Source organism: Gouania willdenowi, chromosome 3, assembly GCF_900634775.1.
Source record: "Gouania willdenowi chromosome 3, fGouWil2.1, whole genome shotgun sequence".
In the NCBI taxonomy this organism is placed as follows: domain Eukaryota; kingdom Metazoa; phylum Chordata; class Actinopteri; order Blenniiformes; family Gobiesocidae; genus Gouania; species Gouania willdenowi.
In genome coordinates, this window is record NC_041046.1 from 37,640,975 (window position 1) to 37,655,731 (window position 14,757).

At 34.2% G+C, this 14,757-nt stretch overlaps 1 protein-coding gene across 1 annotated transcript; it reads left to right on the forward strand.

Annotated features, from left to right (window-relative positions):
• Window positions 1-710: 710 nt before the first annotated feature.
• paqr5b (progestin and adipoQ receptor family member Vb) lies at window positions 711-13,865 on the forward strand. Its single transcript, XM_028439205.1, has 8 exons — window positions 711-845; window positions 1,291-1,418; window positions 4,692-4,897; window positions 6,172-6,298; window positions 7,765-7,809; window positions 9,682-9,778; window positions 10,830-10,974; window positions 12,181-13,865. Exons 1-8 carry the CDS (start codon window positions 792-794, stop codon window positions 12,447-12,449), a joined length of 1,071 nt encoding a protein of 356 aa, XP_028295006.1. The 5' UTR covers window positions 711-791; the 3' UTR covers window positions 12,450-13,865.
• The last annotated feature ends 892 nt before the right edge of the window (window positions 13,866-14,757 follow it).

A 14,757-nucleotide genomic window follows, 5' to 3' on the forward strand; every position in this document is an offset into this window, starting at 1 on the left:
TCCAATAAGAATAACATAGATACAAAGGTTCCACTACATGTAAATAGTTTAAAGTAATATACTGTAGAATAACTATAGTAAGATAGTAGCTACTACAATGTAAAAGTGTACAACCGAACTACTGACACGCACATTATTCCAACCTCACGCCCTTATAAAAACATAGGTTAGTCTCAGCTTTGAGGCATTGATTAAAGAAGATTGAGAAATAAATAAACTCCTTACTTTATCACTAATGCACATTAATGGTGTAACGTCCTAGACAAACAACAGATAAAAACCAGAGCACTCCGAGAGCACAAACCTCTGCCGAGTGCCAAATATCCTGTTTTTCAGTCAGATATTGGCAGTTGTTGGAACCTTAATCATTCACACAATTGGGTTGGTTTTAACATAGGAGTTTTTAGTCTGTTGGAGGCTCTTTTTAAAAAAAACTAAAATAAAAAAAGAATTATGTTATTGCCATTCCGATCAACAGCCCTAAGATCTGCACATATTGACCAAAATCTTCCTTTGTGTTTGTGTAATTACAACAACAAAGGAAGAAGTGTGTAAAAAAGACAAAGAGCTGAGTGACTTTTGGTCAAATCATCCAAACATCCTCCTGGTTTCTGTGAGAGTTTACCTGAGGAAGGGGAGGAGCAGGTACACTGGATATTCTCGCTGGGTTTGAGGAGGGAGGAGATGAAGGGAGGAACCTGCAGGACGGCATGGTAACCACTGCAGGCCTTTAAAGACAGGCACGCCCTGGCCGCCTCATTCAGTTCAGCTCTCACACAGCAATAGGAGTCATGCTCAGCCTCATGCAACTGCCACAGGTCCTCACCATCCACCAAGTGCCCAAAGTAAGTCCAGCTACACACACACACACACACACACACACACACATCAAGTAGGCGGAGCTTCAGTAGCACAGCACAGGTATAGCTCCAGAAACCTTAGCTTATAGTCCTGCTTTAATTCCATCATTTGATTCTCCTGCATAAAACTCACATTTTGTCTAAATATGATTTAAATTCAGTTTTGTTATAAGTAAAACTGGCTGATCAATACTTCTGTCCATTTTTCAATGATCAAACTTTTTTGTATCTGTGTTTAATTCCAGTTTACTCATCCAGAGTGTTTTTGTTAAACTGTTCATAATTTGTTTCTGAGCGTGTTCGTTGGCCTCCAGAGCAAAAGAAGGAGGAAAAACAGGTTTCAGAAAATAACACAGCAAGTTTTTCTCTCTGTATGTATTTGTCTATGCGTGTGTGTGTGTGTGTGTGTGCGTGTGTGTGTGTGAGACAGGTTTTCCATGAGGACAGCATCATCTCTGGGTACCGACACCCCCACAGCTCAGCCACCGACTGCATCCTCAGCCTCTTCCAGCTCACCAATGAGACGCTCAACATCTGGACCCACTTCCTGCCCACCTGGTACGCCTCAGGGTGATTTCTCTACCTCTCGTGTGTCACAATCTGAGAAAGGACAAACATTTGTTCCCCTACAGAAAAATGCAGATGAGGTATTTTGACAGCAGAAGAGAGAAACGTGTCACTGTTAACTAATGAGAACCTGCAACTCCCACGTGGTTTTACACAGTTTAACAAAGAATCATAATGAAGTCAATCCAGATCTGATCCAGATCAAACTTGGTGGGATAAATGAAAAACCAACTTGACATAACTGAGCCAAATTTTATAAAGATTGGTGAATTACGAACCGAGGTATGAATTTTTGAAAATTCACCAATAATGACAGATAGAGATTATTCTATTTTTAAACTATTACAGAATCAGTAAATTGATCCAGATCCTCCAAAATGTAATGGAATCTTTAATAGAGTCAATAAAGTCCAAGTACTTTTGACATAATCCTGCAAACAAACAAACAAATAAATAAATGCCAGTAAAAATATTACCTTCAAGGTTGAGATAATGAGCCATTAACACAAATATAAACTATTTAGATTATATTAAAAGTAAACTATCTATCATCTATCATCTATCTATCTATCCATCTATCTATCTATCTATCTATCTATCTATCTATCTATCTATCTATCTATCTATCCATCCATCATCCATCCATCCATCCATCCATCCATCCATCCATCCATCCATCTATCCATCTATCCATCCATCCATCCATCCATCCATCCATCCATCCATCCATCCATCCATCCATCCATCCATCCATCCATCCAAGAATCAACAGTATTAGACCAAACCTGCACTGGGGAGAACATGCAAACTTCACACTGAAACCTTGACTTTCTTGCTCTGATTGGAACAGAACTATTATCATCACAATACATTTTCTAATTAACAGTGAAAATGTATTAAGCACAAAATTTCAAATAAAAAATTACTGAAAAATACACAAAATGACATCAAATAAATCAATATAATTATGCAGAGTGCAGATTACTCTAATAAACACAGAATATTAATTGACATTTGACTCTTTTTCTGTAAGTACATGTAAACTGTTTGACTCTGTTTGTTTGGACTGAGTCATGTGAGATGTGAGGATTAAAAAAGACAGGTTTGTTTTGGAGTTAACGTCCCAGCAACCACCAAGCTGATCGCTCAGACCTCCTGCAGAGTTTCCTCATCTTTAACCTCCATACGTTCAACTTTTACTACATTAGCCCAACCTTAGAATTAGTTACTTCAAAGATACCAAGACATTTAAATAAAGATAAAGCTTGATAGCTACATTTTTACAAAACATAAAATAAAAAACATAATAAAGAAGAACAAAGCAGTATTTTTCCATAGTTTTTTCTTTTCTTTTAATGTTTAATAAGCATTTGATTTGATTTAGATCAAGTTGTTCTTTTCTTTAATCTTTAAACATAATCAACAAGCGTTGTACTCTTTCACAATCGTTTAAATGTTAATGTTATAATGTGTTACTGATCCTGTGGCTCAAGTTTTACAGCATGTTGTCAAATCATTAATTAGAGAAAACATGGAGATGATGTTAGAAAAGCAGTCTTATGAGGGATTAGTTTAATCTCCTATATCAGGCATAGGCAACTGGCGGCCCGGGGGCCACATACGGCCCTGGGTCCAATCTTGCGCAGCCCCAAAACACAATTGTAATTCATGAAGTTAGAAGTTATATGAAGTCTATCATAACACACAGAACTCCAGAAACACAGAAAATGACAGCAAAATGCACAAAATGTCAACACAAGAGTACACAAAATGATAAACACACTGCACAACCACTTCTATGTAAAATGAGATGACTACAAAAACAACAACATATACAAAAGGGCTTTAAGGACGCATAAAATGCAAACAAAATTGCACAAAATTTCCATATTGACAAGAAAATAGATGCAAATTGTATAAAAACTCAAAAAACACCAAGAAAACCAACACAAAAGGACTACAAAGACAACATATCTTTATTGTAAATACTAACATGAATGTTGACAATGTGGCCCTCGGATGTGTGTGTGTGTGTGTGTCTGTCTGTGTGTGTGTGTGTGTAGAGGTTTCATCTCCCACTCGTCTCTCCCATTCCTCCCAGTGGCCAGTTGCTTTGGCTGCACGTTCCCTGGGATAAAGTGTGTGTTTGTGTGTTTACGCTAAGTGAGGTTCACCTGGGGGTTTGTGTCATGGGGGCTCAGCGCTGCACACCCGGAGGTGGGACCATAATGAGCACATTAGTGTGTGAAGCAAACAGAGGAAGAACAGCAAAATGAAAATAGTTTAAGAAGTGAAAAACACACGTTGGGTTTATTTATTAGGGTTGTCCTGATCCAATGTTGACATACAATATTTGTCTGATATCAGCAAAAAATTAAAATAAAAATAAAAAGTATCGGCCTACATCTAAACTCTCTGATATAAGCACTCTAATACATAAATAGTTTACGTGTAATAATTCCAGCGAGATTAATTTTGTTTTCTTTTTGAATATGTTAAGTTGAGGTTTTGTTTATTCATGTCAGGCGATTCAAATTTCCTGAAAATCTTTGTCTGAATAAACGAAACCTCAACTTAACAAATTGTTTTCCTTTGATATATAAAGGTTATTTTTCAGGGTTTTCTATTTTTTTTTTAATTGATTTATTTTATTAAAGTATAGACCATGCTTATGTTTAAGTTAAACTCGTGGTTATTTTGCACTTCAAAAACATAATTTCATGTTTTAATTGGATTTATTGAGGTTATTCCTTTATGTCCTCTAAGAATATTCATTTGTAGAATATTTTACTGTTTAAGGTTAAAATGTATGTTTACTTGGGTAATAAATAAATGAATCAATTGTTCCTCTTACCTACTGTTGCTGACTAATGTTGTTCTCTTGATCAAGCCCTTTCTAACATTCCACACTACAAGATAAGTAATAAAAGTGTGTATGATTAATGCTGATCAATATTGGTATCAACCAATGTCAAGTCAGAATTATTGGAAGGGAAAAAGTTGTATCGGGACACACTTAATATTTAGTATTTATTGAGACGTTGGAACAAGAGTAAATACACAAAATAAAGACCATTAAGAGTATTTAACAACTGATATGATGCACATTAATATAGCTATGCTTTGGAAACTTCAGTTATTTTGCATACAGTCAATTTATGTGTTGAAGTGTGTTTAAATTTGACTTTCCCCCCCAACAAAAAAAGTACCAGAATTTTCCAAAGTGGATGTGTTTATCTCACCCAGTCTAAAACCTTTGTGCAGGTACTTCCTGTGGAAGCTGTTGACGGTGGTTCTGATCCAGTCAGCATGGCAGGACGCCTTCACCTGGCCTCTACTGGTCTTACTGGTGTCCTGCTGCGTGTACCCACTGGCCTCCAGCTGTGCTCACACCTTCAGCACCATGTCAGCGAGGGCTCGCCACATCTGTTTCTTCTTTGACTACGGAGCGCTCAGTTTCTACAGCCTGGGTAGGAGAAGCAACCACCATACACAGGGGTCATCAACACGGTGTCCGCGGGCCCCAGGTAGCCCATATGGAGCTTGTGAGGGGTCCTCAGGAGCTGTAGTCACGAATGGGCTCCATCTAAAATCTGATTTACTTTCCAACATTCAAACTCACAATGATGAATAAATACATATCAGAGATATAGTTAATATCTAGTAAAGTTAAATACTGCTGATAAAGTTTTAGTTTTAAATTAACCATATTTAAATGTTTATTTTCACTGAAACATTGTGACAAATATTTTTAAGTGTTGCAAATCTGGTGTATGGTCAGTGGTATGTTTAATGTTACTGTATATGTAATATGATAAATGGTAAAAGATGTATTTTTAAAAATGGAAGGTGGATTTTTTAAAGAAATGGTAATGAAAATGAAACAAATGCATAAATTAGGAGAAATAACGTGTTTTGTGTTGAAACCTCCACATGTCCTACCTTTTTAAGTTCCTTATTATCTTAGTCTCTAATTCAAGTGAAACTGTAAAAATGTAGTATTTAAGAAGTGCTTTTCTAACTGGTCACCCTTCAAACTACAGTTTCAGTTCAGTTTCTTTTCTCATGAAAATATAATGTCAATGATAAATGTCAAATCTAAATCTAAATCTTAAAATTTAAATCTAAATCTAAATGTTATATCTAAATCTAAATGTTAAATCTAAATCTAAATGTTAAATCAAAATGCTACATTTAAATCAAAATGCTACATTTAAATCTAAATGTTTAACCTGAATCTAAATGATATATATAAATGTTCAATCTAAATCTAAATCTTAAATGTCAAATCTAAATGGTAAATGTTGCTTTTTATTTTAGCACGTACAGCTTTACAATAACAAAACATGCATTGCTGTTTTAAAAAGATTCTTGTAGTGTTGATCATTCACAGCATGTGCAGACAAAAAAAAAATGTACATGTTAAATGTATCTTAAATGTTAAATCTAAATGGTAAAGGTTGCTTTTTATTTTAGCACGCACAACTTTACAATTGGCGATCCCAACTTGTCATAATTCAGACAAAACTGATATGTTTCAAGATAACTAGCTTACATTTGCAGCATCACACGTGGACCACTATTATTTACATTTATTTTGTACGGGCCAGAAAAATGCCCAAAGTGCCAGATTGTTGTGTGATTTGTATCTTTAGGGTTAAGCTTAAGGTTTGGGTTACGCTATCATTAAACACATTTTTCGCACTGACGTAATTTCCAATCACTGCTGTATTTCCTCCTGAAGGGTCGGCCATCGTCTACCACGCCTATGTTTTCCCGGACCGATGGGTGAACAGCTGGTTCCACCAGTACTACATCCCCATCGCTGTTCTCAACACCATCATCTCCACCATCCTGTCCTGTTACTCCAGGTGAGATGAGAACATTCACTTTTAACTGAGTCTAATCTGAATTGAAGATTAATTTAACCTTTTCCAAAATGTTCTGTAGAAGTGTTACAATATGAACTCACCTGTCACTTTAAATAGAGTGCTGGATTTTATCTCTTTTAACTTCCTTTTTTTCTTTTGAGTCTTAAACTCAAGGCAGCACCAAAACGTTAGAGCAGATTAGTCGATGGCAGAGCCAGTGTCCATCTTTCAGGGGAAAAAGTGGTGGAATGTTGAAGATTTTGCTGAGACTAAAGTTATTAGTTTTTATTCAACAATGAAAATACCAATATATTTTTGAGATAGTTTTTATTGTAGTTATTGTCACTTCAAAAATGTAGTGGACGAAAACTATGACAAAAATTTCAAGTCAACAATATTAACACTAGTTCACAGTATTTCTTATTAAATTTCACGTTTTTGCTGGTTTTGTTTTGAGTCGAGGCAGAAAAAAATCAAGACAAGTTTTGTTTCACAATGCAGTATTACTTGTCATCAATTAAAATGATTTAGTCACATGGGACAAGAGCTCATGTGATCATGTGGTCTTAATATAATCTAATATCAGGTTGATCAATAGTAATTTAGTTGACTAAAACTAGACCATATAGTGACTGAAATACAATTTGACTTGTACTTTAGTCAAAAACTAAATTAAAATTTGCTGTTAACACTCCCCCCTCTGTCTTTGTAGACCAGCATTAGATGGTCCACGGACCAGTACCGGTCAGCAGCCTGGTGGTTATAGACCACTATGCCCTAATGTAAACCTAGCCTACCAAATCACTGCTTCTTCCTGTTAAAATTAAGATGATATTAAATATTAAATTGTAATAAACATCACAAAATACATTTCTCTTTATTTTTGTGTCATTTTGTGTGTTATTATTTTTGTATGAATCTAGATTTGAAAATATTCAAGTAAAGAAATACCTTCGTCTTATTATTATTATTATTATTATTATTATTATTATTATTATTATTATTATTATTATTATTATTATTATTATTATTATTTCAATGTAAACAAAGGAGCTTCTTCATAGTAATCATTCAAACAGACACAGGCTGCATCTGAATAGTAAATAGTAAAAAAGGAAACATTGAGCCTCTTTTCCTGAACTTAAAGAGAACTCGGACGTTCCTTATCACGGCCACCACTTAAACACTTCCGAGGGTTAAGGAACAGTGGATAGGAAAGGAGATAGGAGGGACTATTCAGACTTTAAGTCAACGTTAACACATACTGTACTAATCATGTTAGATTTAGAACACCTGTGATGACCCTTTAAGGTTTGATCTTCTTCTTGGTCCAGTTTTCTTTAATAAAATACAAAAACAGAGAGATAAGCTTTTTAACCCCTTTATTCCCAGTAACCCTGAGCTGTTGAATGGTGATGATGGTTGAAATGATGTCTTTGTTCTTTTCTCTCTCCCTATTTGCTCAGGCTCGGTTTACCATTTCTACAATGTAATCACGACACAGTGAAGAGGTAAAAACAAACACATGTGTTTTCATTCTTTTATAATGCTCCACCTTCAACATTAGGCACATTTTTAGTTTTAAATAAATAATAAATGATATTTATAGTGTTGGTTTTGGTCACAAGACCACATTTTGAAGGTCTTGGTCTTTTTGGGACTGGCCCGACTCAGCATTTCACATTAAGATCAGTAGAGACCAGCACACATCTGCTCTTCTTCAACTTCATTAATGTGATCATAAGGAGAAGCACTTGGAACTGTTCCTTATGAATTCATATTTAGTATTAGCTCACTGATTGTTCTGCCACCAATACTTCTTAACACTTACTTTAAGCCTAATTCCCCTGACAAATAAACATCTTATTTGCAGATATTCTAAACAATTCTGGACTCATCAGTGTCTTTTAAATACTCATTTTATTTTCTCCAAGAATTTAGTCGAACAAATTTGTCAAGATTTGAAAAAAAATTAAATTAAAGAGAGAGTGTTAAGTTCTTTAACTGTTTGACCTTGTCTTAGTTTTTGAAATTAATTTTCATAGCTGTTCTTTTATAAATGTAGCTATACTTAGAGCCTGAGAATGGTTTTATGTTGAATTGACCTAATTGGTGTTATTTGATTTAAAAAATAATAATAATGATGAAATTTTGACAAACCTTTTATTTTATACAGATGCCTTTTCACTTCCAATTGTGCAAGATTTGGTCTCTTCCTTTTTAAGTTTATACATGAGATGTTTACTGTATGTAAGGGAACTTTATTACCAAAAATAAACATGGGGGGTGAAAGTAACTATAGTAACTTTTACTTTGAGTACTATTTAATTGAGCTACTTTTTACTTTTACTTGAGTATTTTATGTATGAGTTACTTGTACGTGTACTTGAGTACAATGTAAATCCATTAACAGTACTTGAGTTATATATCAGTACTCTTTATACCTCTGCATACAGGGATGTTACATTAATGAGTCCACAGACAGATTTCCTCACACTGGCTTTGCTGAGTAATCCATCAACTCAACTGTTGAGTAATACAGTAATGGTGACTTTAGGGACAAGCCCTGGGCTGTGATTGACTCATTGTGTTGTTAGTGGGGCCGATCAGAGGAGTTTAAAGGCACAGCTGACAAACGTGTAACTGACAAAGCCTGAAAATCACTGTCAGCTTTGTTTGGACAAAGGAGGAGGAAAAACAGGAAAACATGTTCGACTGGAAATATTTGAACTTCTTAAAAAAATGTATGTGTATGGCACTGTTTCAGACATTATATTATTATGACATTTGGCCAGTAGCATTATATTTAATACAAATATGTAACCTTATCTCAAAACAATTTTTGTTATTATTTGGGTTTTCTTTTTTTTCGTAGTTGTTTTGTGTGTTTTGGAAGTCATTTTGTAAGTTTTTTCAGTCATTGTTTGTGTTTTTGGACATAATTTGTGCATCCCTAATGTCATTTTTTGTATTTTTTGTCCCTTTCAACATTTTTGTTGTGTTTTCGTTTGTTTTTTGAGTCATTTGGTGTATATTCCTGTCCTTATAGGGAATTTTTGTTATTAATTTTGTGTGTGTTTTTGAGGCTTTGTGTGTGTTTATGTTATTTGGGCGTTCTTGTTGTATTTTTCTATATTTTTCAGTCATTTTTGTTTGTTTTTTGAGTCATTAGGTGTGGTTTGGTTTTTATTCAGTTGTTGTCATTTTCTGTATTTCTGTGTTAGTTTTGTTTTTTTTGGGAGTTTGCTTTTAACAAACATAGTGACACTCAACTGTTTACCAACCATATATTTTTGCTACCACTACACCAGCACAACATTACCATTGACTTTGTCCACGTAGTCCTCATGCGTCTGTGTTTTTTTCTCTTTGGACCATTTCAGATTCCCCGAATGCCAAAGTCCAAAGTTCAGCAAAGGCCTTCGTGTTGTAGCATTTGCTTATCCGTACCTGTTCGATAGCATTCCTCTGTTCTACAGGGTAAGACTGCATTCATAGAAACACACACACACACACACACGCACACGTATACTGTTATCTCAACATTAGTGACAGGATTTATGGATTTTTATTGTTATTCATACTCATGAATCTTTACTGAACAAAATCACGTACCTGAGCCCCCATTAAACCCTTTTATAAATATATAAGTAAAAGAGAAAAACACATTTAAATACCAGCATTAAAAGTATCACAGCATCAGCAGCAGAATGTAAACAAGTGTAATACTGTAAGGAACAAAGTTGGTGTGTGTTTTGGAGACACTGTATTATTTGTCATTTTATGTGTTTTTCCTGTCTTTTTGTGTGTTTTTGTATTGACAATAATAATAATAATAATAATATGTTGTTTTTTTATATCAGTTTTTGGTTGTTTATTTATGTCTATCTTACATCTCCTTTATTCTTGTGTTGAGAATTAGATTAATTGAACATCATTGTTACATCATTGATCAAATAGAGATCAGAAACACTACCTGTGGAACATTGGTGTTTGATATTCCAAAGGTCATTGATTCAGAGTGGAACTTGCATGTTCTCTTCAATGGAGCATTAGTTTAGTCAAACACATCACTGTTTTGTCAAAAGTATGCTTGAATGTGTTGTAAGAATAAATAATGAATGTGTGTCCGACCTTACACTCTCAGGTAAACTGGGAAATACAGTAAATACGCCATTGCTGGGATAAGAGGATAAGGATTTCAAAATAAAAGGCCTGTTTTTGTATTACAGTAGTTCCTGTGGTGCAATGTGCAGAAGTATAAAATTGTTGAATTTATTGTTAATGTGATTTGATTCATTTAAAAAAAGAAAAATACTTTATTCCTTTTTTAATGTGATGTTACACTTTAATTATATATGTATGGCTTTTTACAAATTTAAAATCAGACAACAAACGTTTGAAGCAAATTGAATGGAAATCAATTATGAACTATAACAGTGTAAAATAATAATAACTTTACTTTGCTAATGGTGTGTGTGTGTGTGTGTGTGTGTGTGTGTGTGTGTGTGTGTGTGTGTTGCCTTCACAGGTGTTTCTGTGTGTAGGTGATGGTTGCACAGACAATGACGCCAACATTCTTCACTACTACCACATCTGCTTGGCTTTGCTCACAGGATTCCTCTTTGCTACACACTTACCTGAACGTCTCGCACCTGGAAGCTTCGACTACATTGGTGAGACTAACTGGAAATTAATAGGATTAAACAGGATGTGTTGGGATGACATTTTCAACGCTTTCTACTGCCTTCAAGTGGCAACTCTTAAGATATCGCATTACAGTAAAGCGTTCATTTGGTTTGTAGAAAAGTGGTTCCCAACCTGTTTTTTTTTTTTTTTGTTCTTTATGTGTCACATTACGAGTTTTACGACTCTCTTTATGTGCTCTGTGTTGTTTAATCTTGTCAGCAGGTTTCCCTAAAGCCCTTTTCCTGTGCCTAGTGCAACAGTGACGCCACCTAAAATGAAAAAAAAAGCCTGGGAGCCACATGTGCCCTCTGCTGTAATTTTGTGCAACTCTTAAAGTTAATGCACACAAAAATAAATTAATTCATTAAAAAAATATATATATATATATATACACAAAATTACAGAAAAATACACTAGACAGCAAAAATATTCAAAATGACTCCAAAGACATTAAAAAACACGCAAAATGAGAGGAAAATTTGCAAAAAAGCAGAGGACTTAACGAAATGAGAACAAAAACACACAAATGTGACTCAACACAATCATAAAATTCCAACCAACAAAAATGACTTTAAAAACACACAGAACAGCAACAAAAATGCACAGAATAAGTGGAAAAATACACTAAATGGCCACAAAATTACACTAAATGACAACAAAAACACACAATACAATAACACACAAAATAACAACAACAACAAAAAAAAAAAAAGATCAGAAAAAAAGGCAAAGCCTTTGTTCCTTCCTGTGTTAACGCTCGGATCAGATCAGCAATCACATTATTTGGCCTCTGCTGTGATAAAAAAAATGTGGACAGCATTTGCCTTAAAAAAGGAAAATTAAAAGCCAAGTATTTAAACATTTCAATTGATGAACTAGGTTTGATTTAGCATTTACAAATACAGTGTGTTATTTGAAGTAGATGAGTATCCTCATGTTTGGAGAACCTTTCATCCAGTTAAATATTCAATAAATTCAGATGCATTATTTTACATTTAATGTAATATTTTCAGTGCCAAATACAACAGTCCCTTTTGTTTGTTTAATTTGAGGTTATTTGTGTGTTTAGATGTTGAACTATTCTCATATTCTTGCAGTAGTTGAATTTAGAGACGTAGCCTAAAGTCAACATAGGTTCCTTCTTTCTTCTTCTCCTATTCCTACCTGTACATAAATATCTTGACTTCCTGCAGGTCACAGCCACCAGCTCTTCCACGTGTGCAGCATCCTGGGCACTCACTTCCAGGTGAAGGCCATGGAGCAGGACATGGTGCTGCGTCGCTCCTGGCTCACTCTCAACTCTATTCCCATCACCTTTACTAACTCGGTGGGACCAGCTCTGCTTTGCGTGGTGATTAGTTTCACCGTCATCATCATCTTCAGTTTACCTCTGCTCTCTGCTCCAGCCTGCACAGACAAGAAACACAAAACAAGTCCAAAGAAAGCCTCAGAAAGACTCTGAGTAACAGAAAGGTCCACAAGGATATTTATCATTAGGAGGCTCATGTATTTGATGGATATGCATCACAATGAGGACGACTGCTGTGTGGAAACACAGAAAATATTAGTGCACGTTGCATGAACCTACAATGACAAAATGTCTGTGAATGCTCCCGCTCATCCAGGTTGTGGAGCTTTTTTCATTTTATTATCTCAGGTTTCCTCATTTTTCCTGGACTCACTCAGCTGTAAATACACATCAGGGTCAATAATTATTGTTTCTGTTCAGGTATAACCATTATCTAACCTCATGAAAGTGTCATCAGGCTTAGCGAGAAGGCATTCTCTTTCTCTGCCTCTTTTCCATGGAATAACCTACAACAAGATCTTAAAGCTGCAGTATGTATAATCGTGAGACTTGTATAGAAACAACCACGCTCTTACCCTCGTGTCCCTGTTTAGAATCCTATTGTCCCTTACCGTTGTCACGGTCTGAGTTTACCTCGTACTGAGTATGCACACTACCGGAAAATGAATTTTTGCTAGTTCCGCTGTGAGTTTTGCTACTTCCACCATGCTGAGATTGAAAATGAAATTTCAAAGCTAATGTTGAATGACTCCTTTTTGGGGAATATACTTTTTGTGAAATGTATTCTTCCTTTCACTAGTTTCCCATGGCAGTATGGCAATCTGAGTGACAATCTCAGTCAACAACTTAGTAATAGTGTCTCATGCAGCAATCTAAATACTAATAGGAATAGTTTATTCTCCAAAAAAACATGATTATGATATACATTACAATAAATAACAGTTAACCAATGTAACTTTATATTAATAAGCTGTTATATTCATTCAAATCTGACCATGACAATCATATCTTTTTATCATTGATCGATTTTTTATCGATGGAACACCCCAAAACAGCTCATGAAACACTTTGTTTGTAAAAATGTCTCTGATTGGCTGGAAGGTGGCGTTTTCTGAACTTCATAAACAGGGCTAAGAGAAGGTGTTAAAGTGCACTGTTCTCTTAGAATACTTTGAAATACAATATGCTTGAAGGTGATTATGGATTTTTCACTAAATGAAGCAACAAAAAAAACTTATATATATATATATATATATATATATATATATATATATATATATATATATATATATATATATTTTAAGCATTCAGGTATTTTAAACTGTATAATGTACAGTTTAAAAATGTATTGTAAATATTTATAAATAAATTATTGCCTTAAGCTCCACTGGGTTCAGGATAGAAGATAAATCTTGTAGCATGTAAATTGAATTTAAAAAATGTAATTTATTATAGTTTTCAAAGGTTTTGTCCCAATGAAGAGACTGTAAAATATTATATCATGGGTGAGTGCCTTTCATTGACTTGCACTGTTTAAAAAAACAATACACGACAAGCAAACCAGGACCAAAGAACCAATGAAGCTGAATGTGATCCTCATCATTTGACTTGTAGCTTGTTTCCCATGTACGAGTGTTGTTTCTACTCTGGTTAACATCACCAGTTATATCTTTAATGCTTAATGGAAAGTACAATATTTATTTTTTTTTGTTTTTTGTTTTTCTAAAATAAAATGTGAAACATAACTGACTGTTTTGTTACAATGCAATGGAGAATAGATACACTTTTCCAGTGAATCATATATTATTGGCGATCTACGGTACCATAACATCAATAATGGCAACAACATCAATGACTAATCTAATATTTTTTGTGACACTTTTTATGGTTAAAACTTTGGGAACATAGAGCTGCCAGAGGGGAAAATATATTTTGGATCACTATTGTATGAACTATATAATTATGTTGTAAAAACATGACATTATACTGTACAAACAATATTCTTATATCATAGGAACAATATCAATATATTGTACAAACATGATAATATATTGTTTGTACAATATAACTTTATTGTACAAACAATATAAGTATTTTTGTTCAATATCATGTTTGTACAATATTTTTTCTATGTGGCAGCTCTATGCTTCTGTATAAATCGATCTGTCTTCAATTTATTTCTAAGCCATCATATAGATATGAAATTCTATCTCTTTTCTTTAATAAAAAAAATAATAATTCTGGGATTTTTACACTTACACTATATTAAAATAAATGTTTTAAATTATATAATGTTGTATTTCATCATGATTTATCATTAATATTACTATTTCCCCCCTCATCATCTTTATAGTTTTTTTTTTTTTTTTTTCCCGGAATTTTACACTACAATTTTTCTTTAAAAAACTGTTCCTGTTAAGTCATCAACTTCAACCACTACAAATGTCATAGTTGAGATTAT

What these genes read in the sequence shown, in the direction of transcription:
- paqr5b (XM_028439205.1), top strand. Translation starts at nt 792, where the DNA reads ATGCTCAGCCTCATGCAACTGCCACAGGTCCTCACCATCCACCAAGTG. An exon ending in CCATCCACCAAGTGCCCAAA is followed by an intron (nt 846 to 1,290) that starts GTAAGTCCAGCT and finishes TGTGTGAGACAG; the next exon opens with GTTTTCCATGAGGACAGCAT. An exon ending in TGGAAGCTTCGACTACATTG is followed by an intron (nt 10,975 to 12,180) that starts GTGAGACTAACT and finishes GACTTCCTGCAG; the next exon opens with GTCACAGCCACCAGCTCTTC.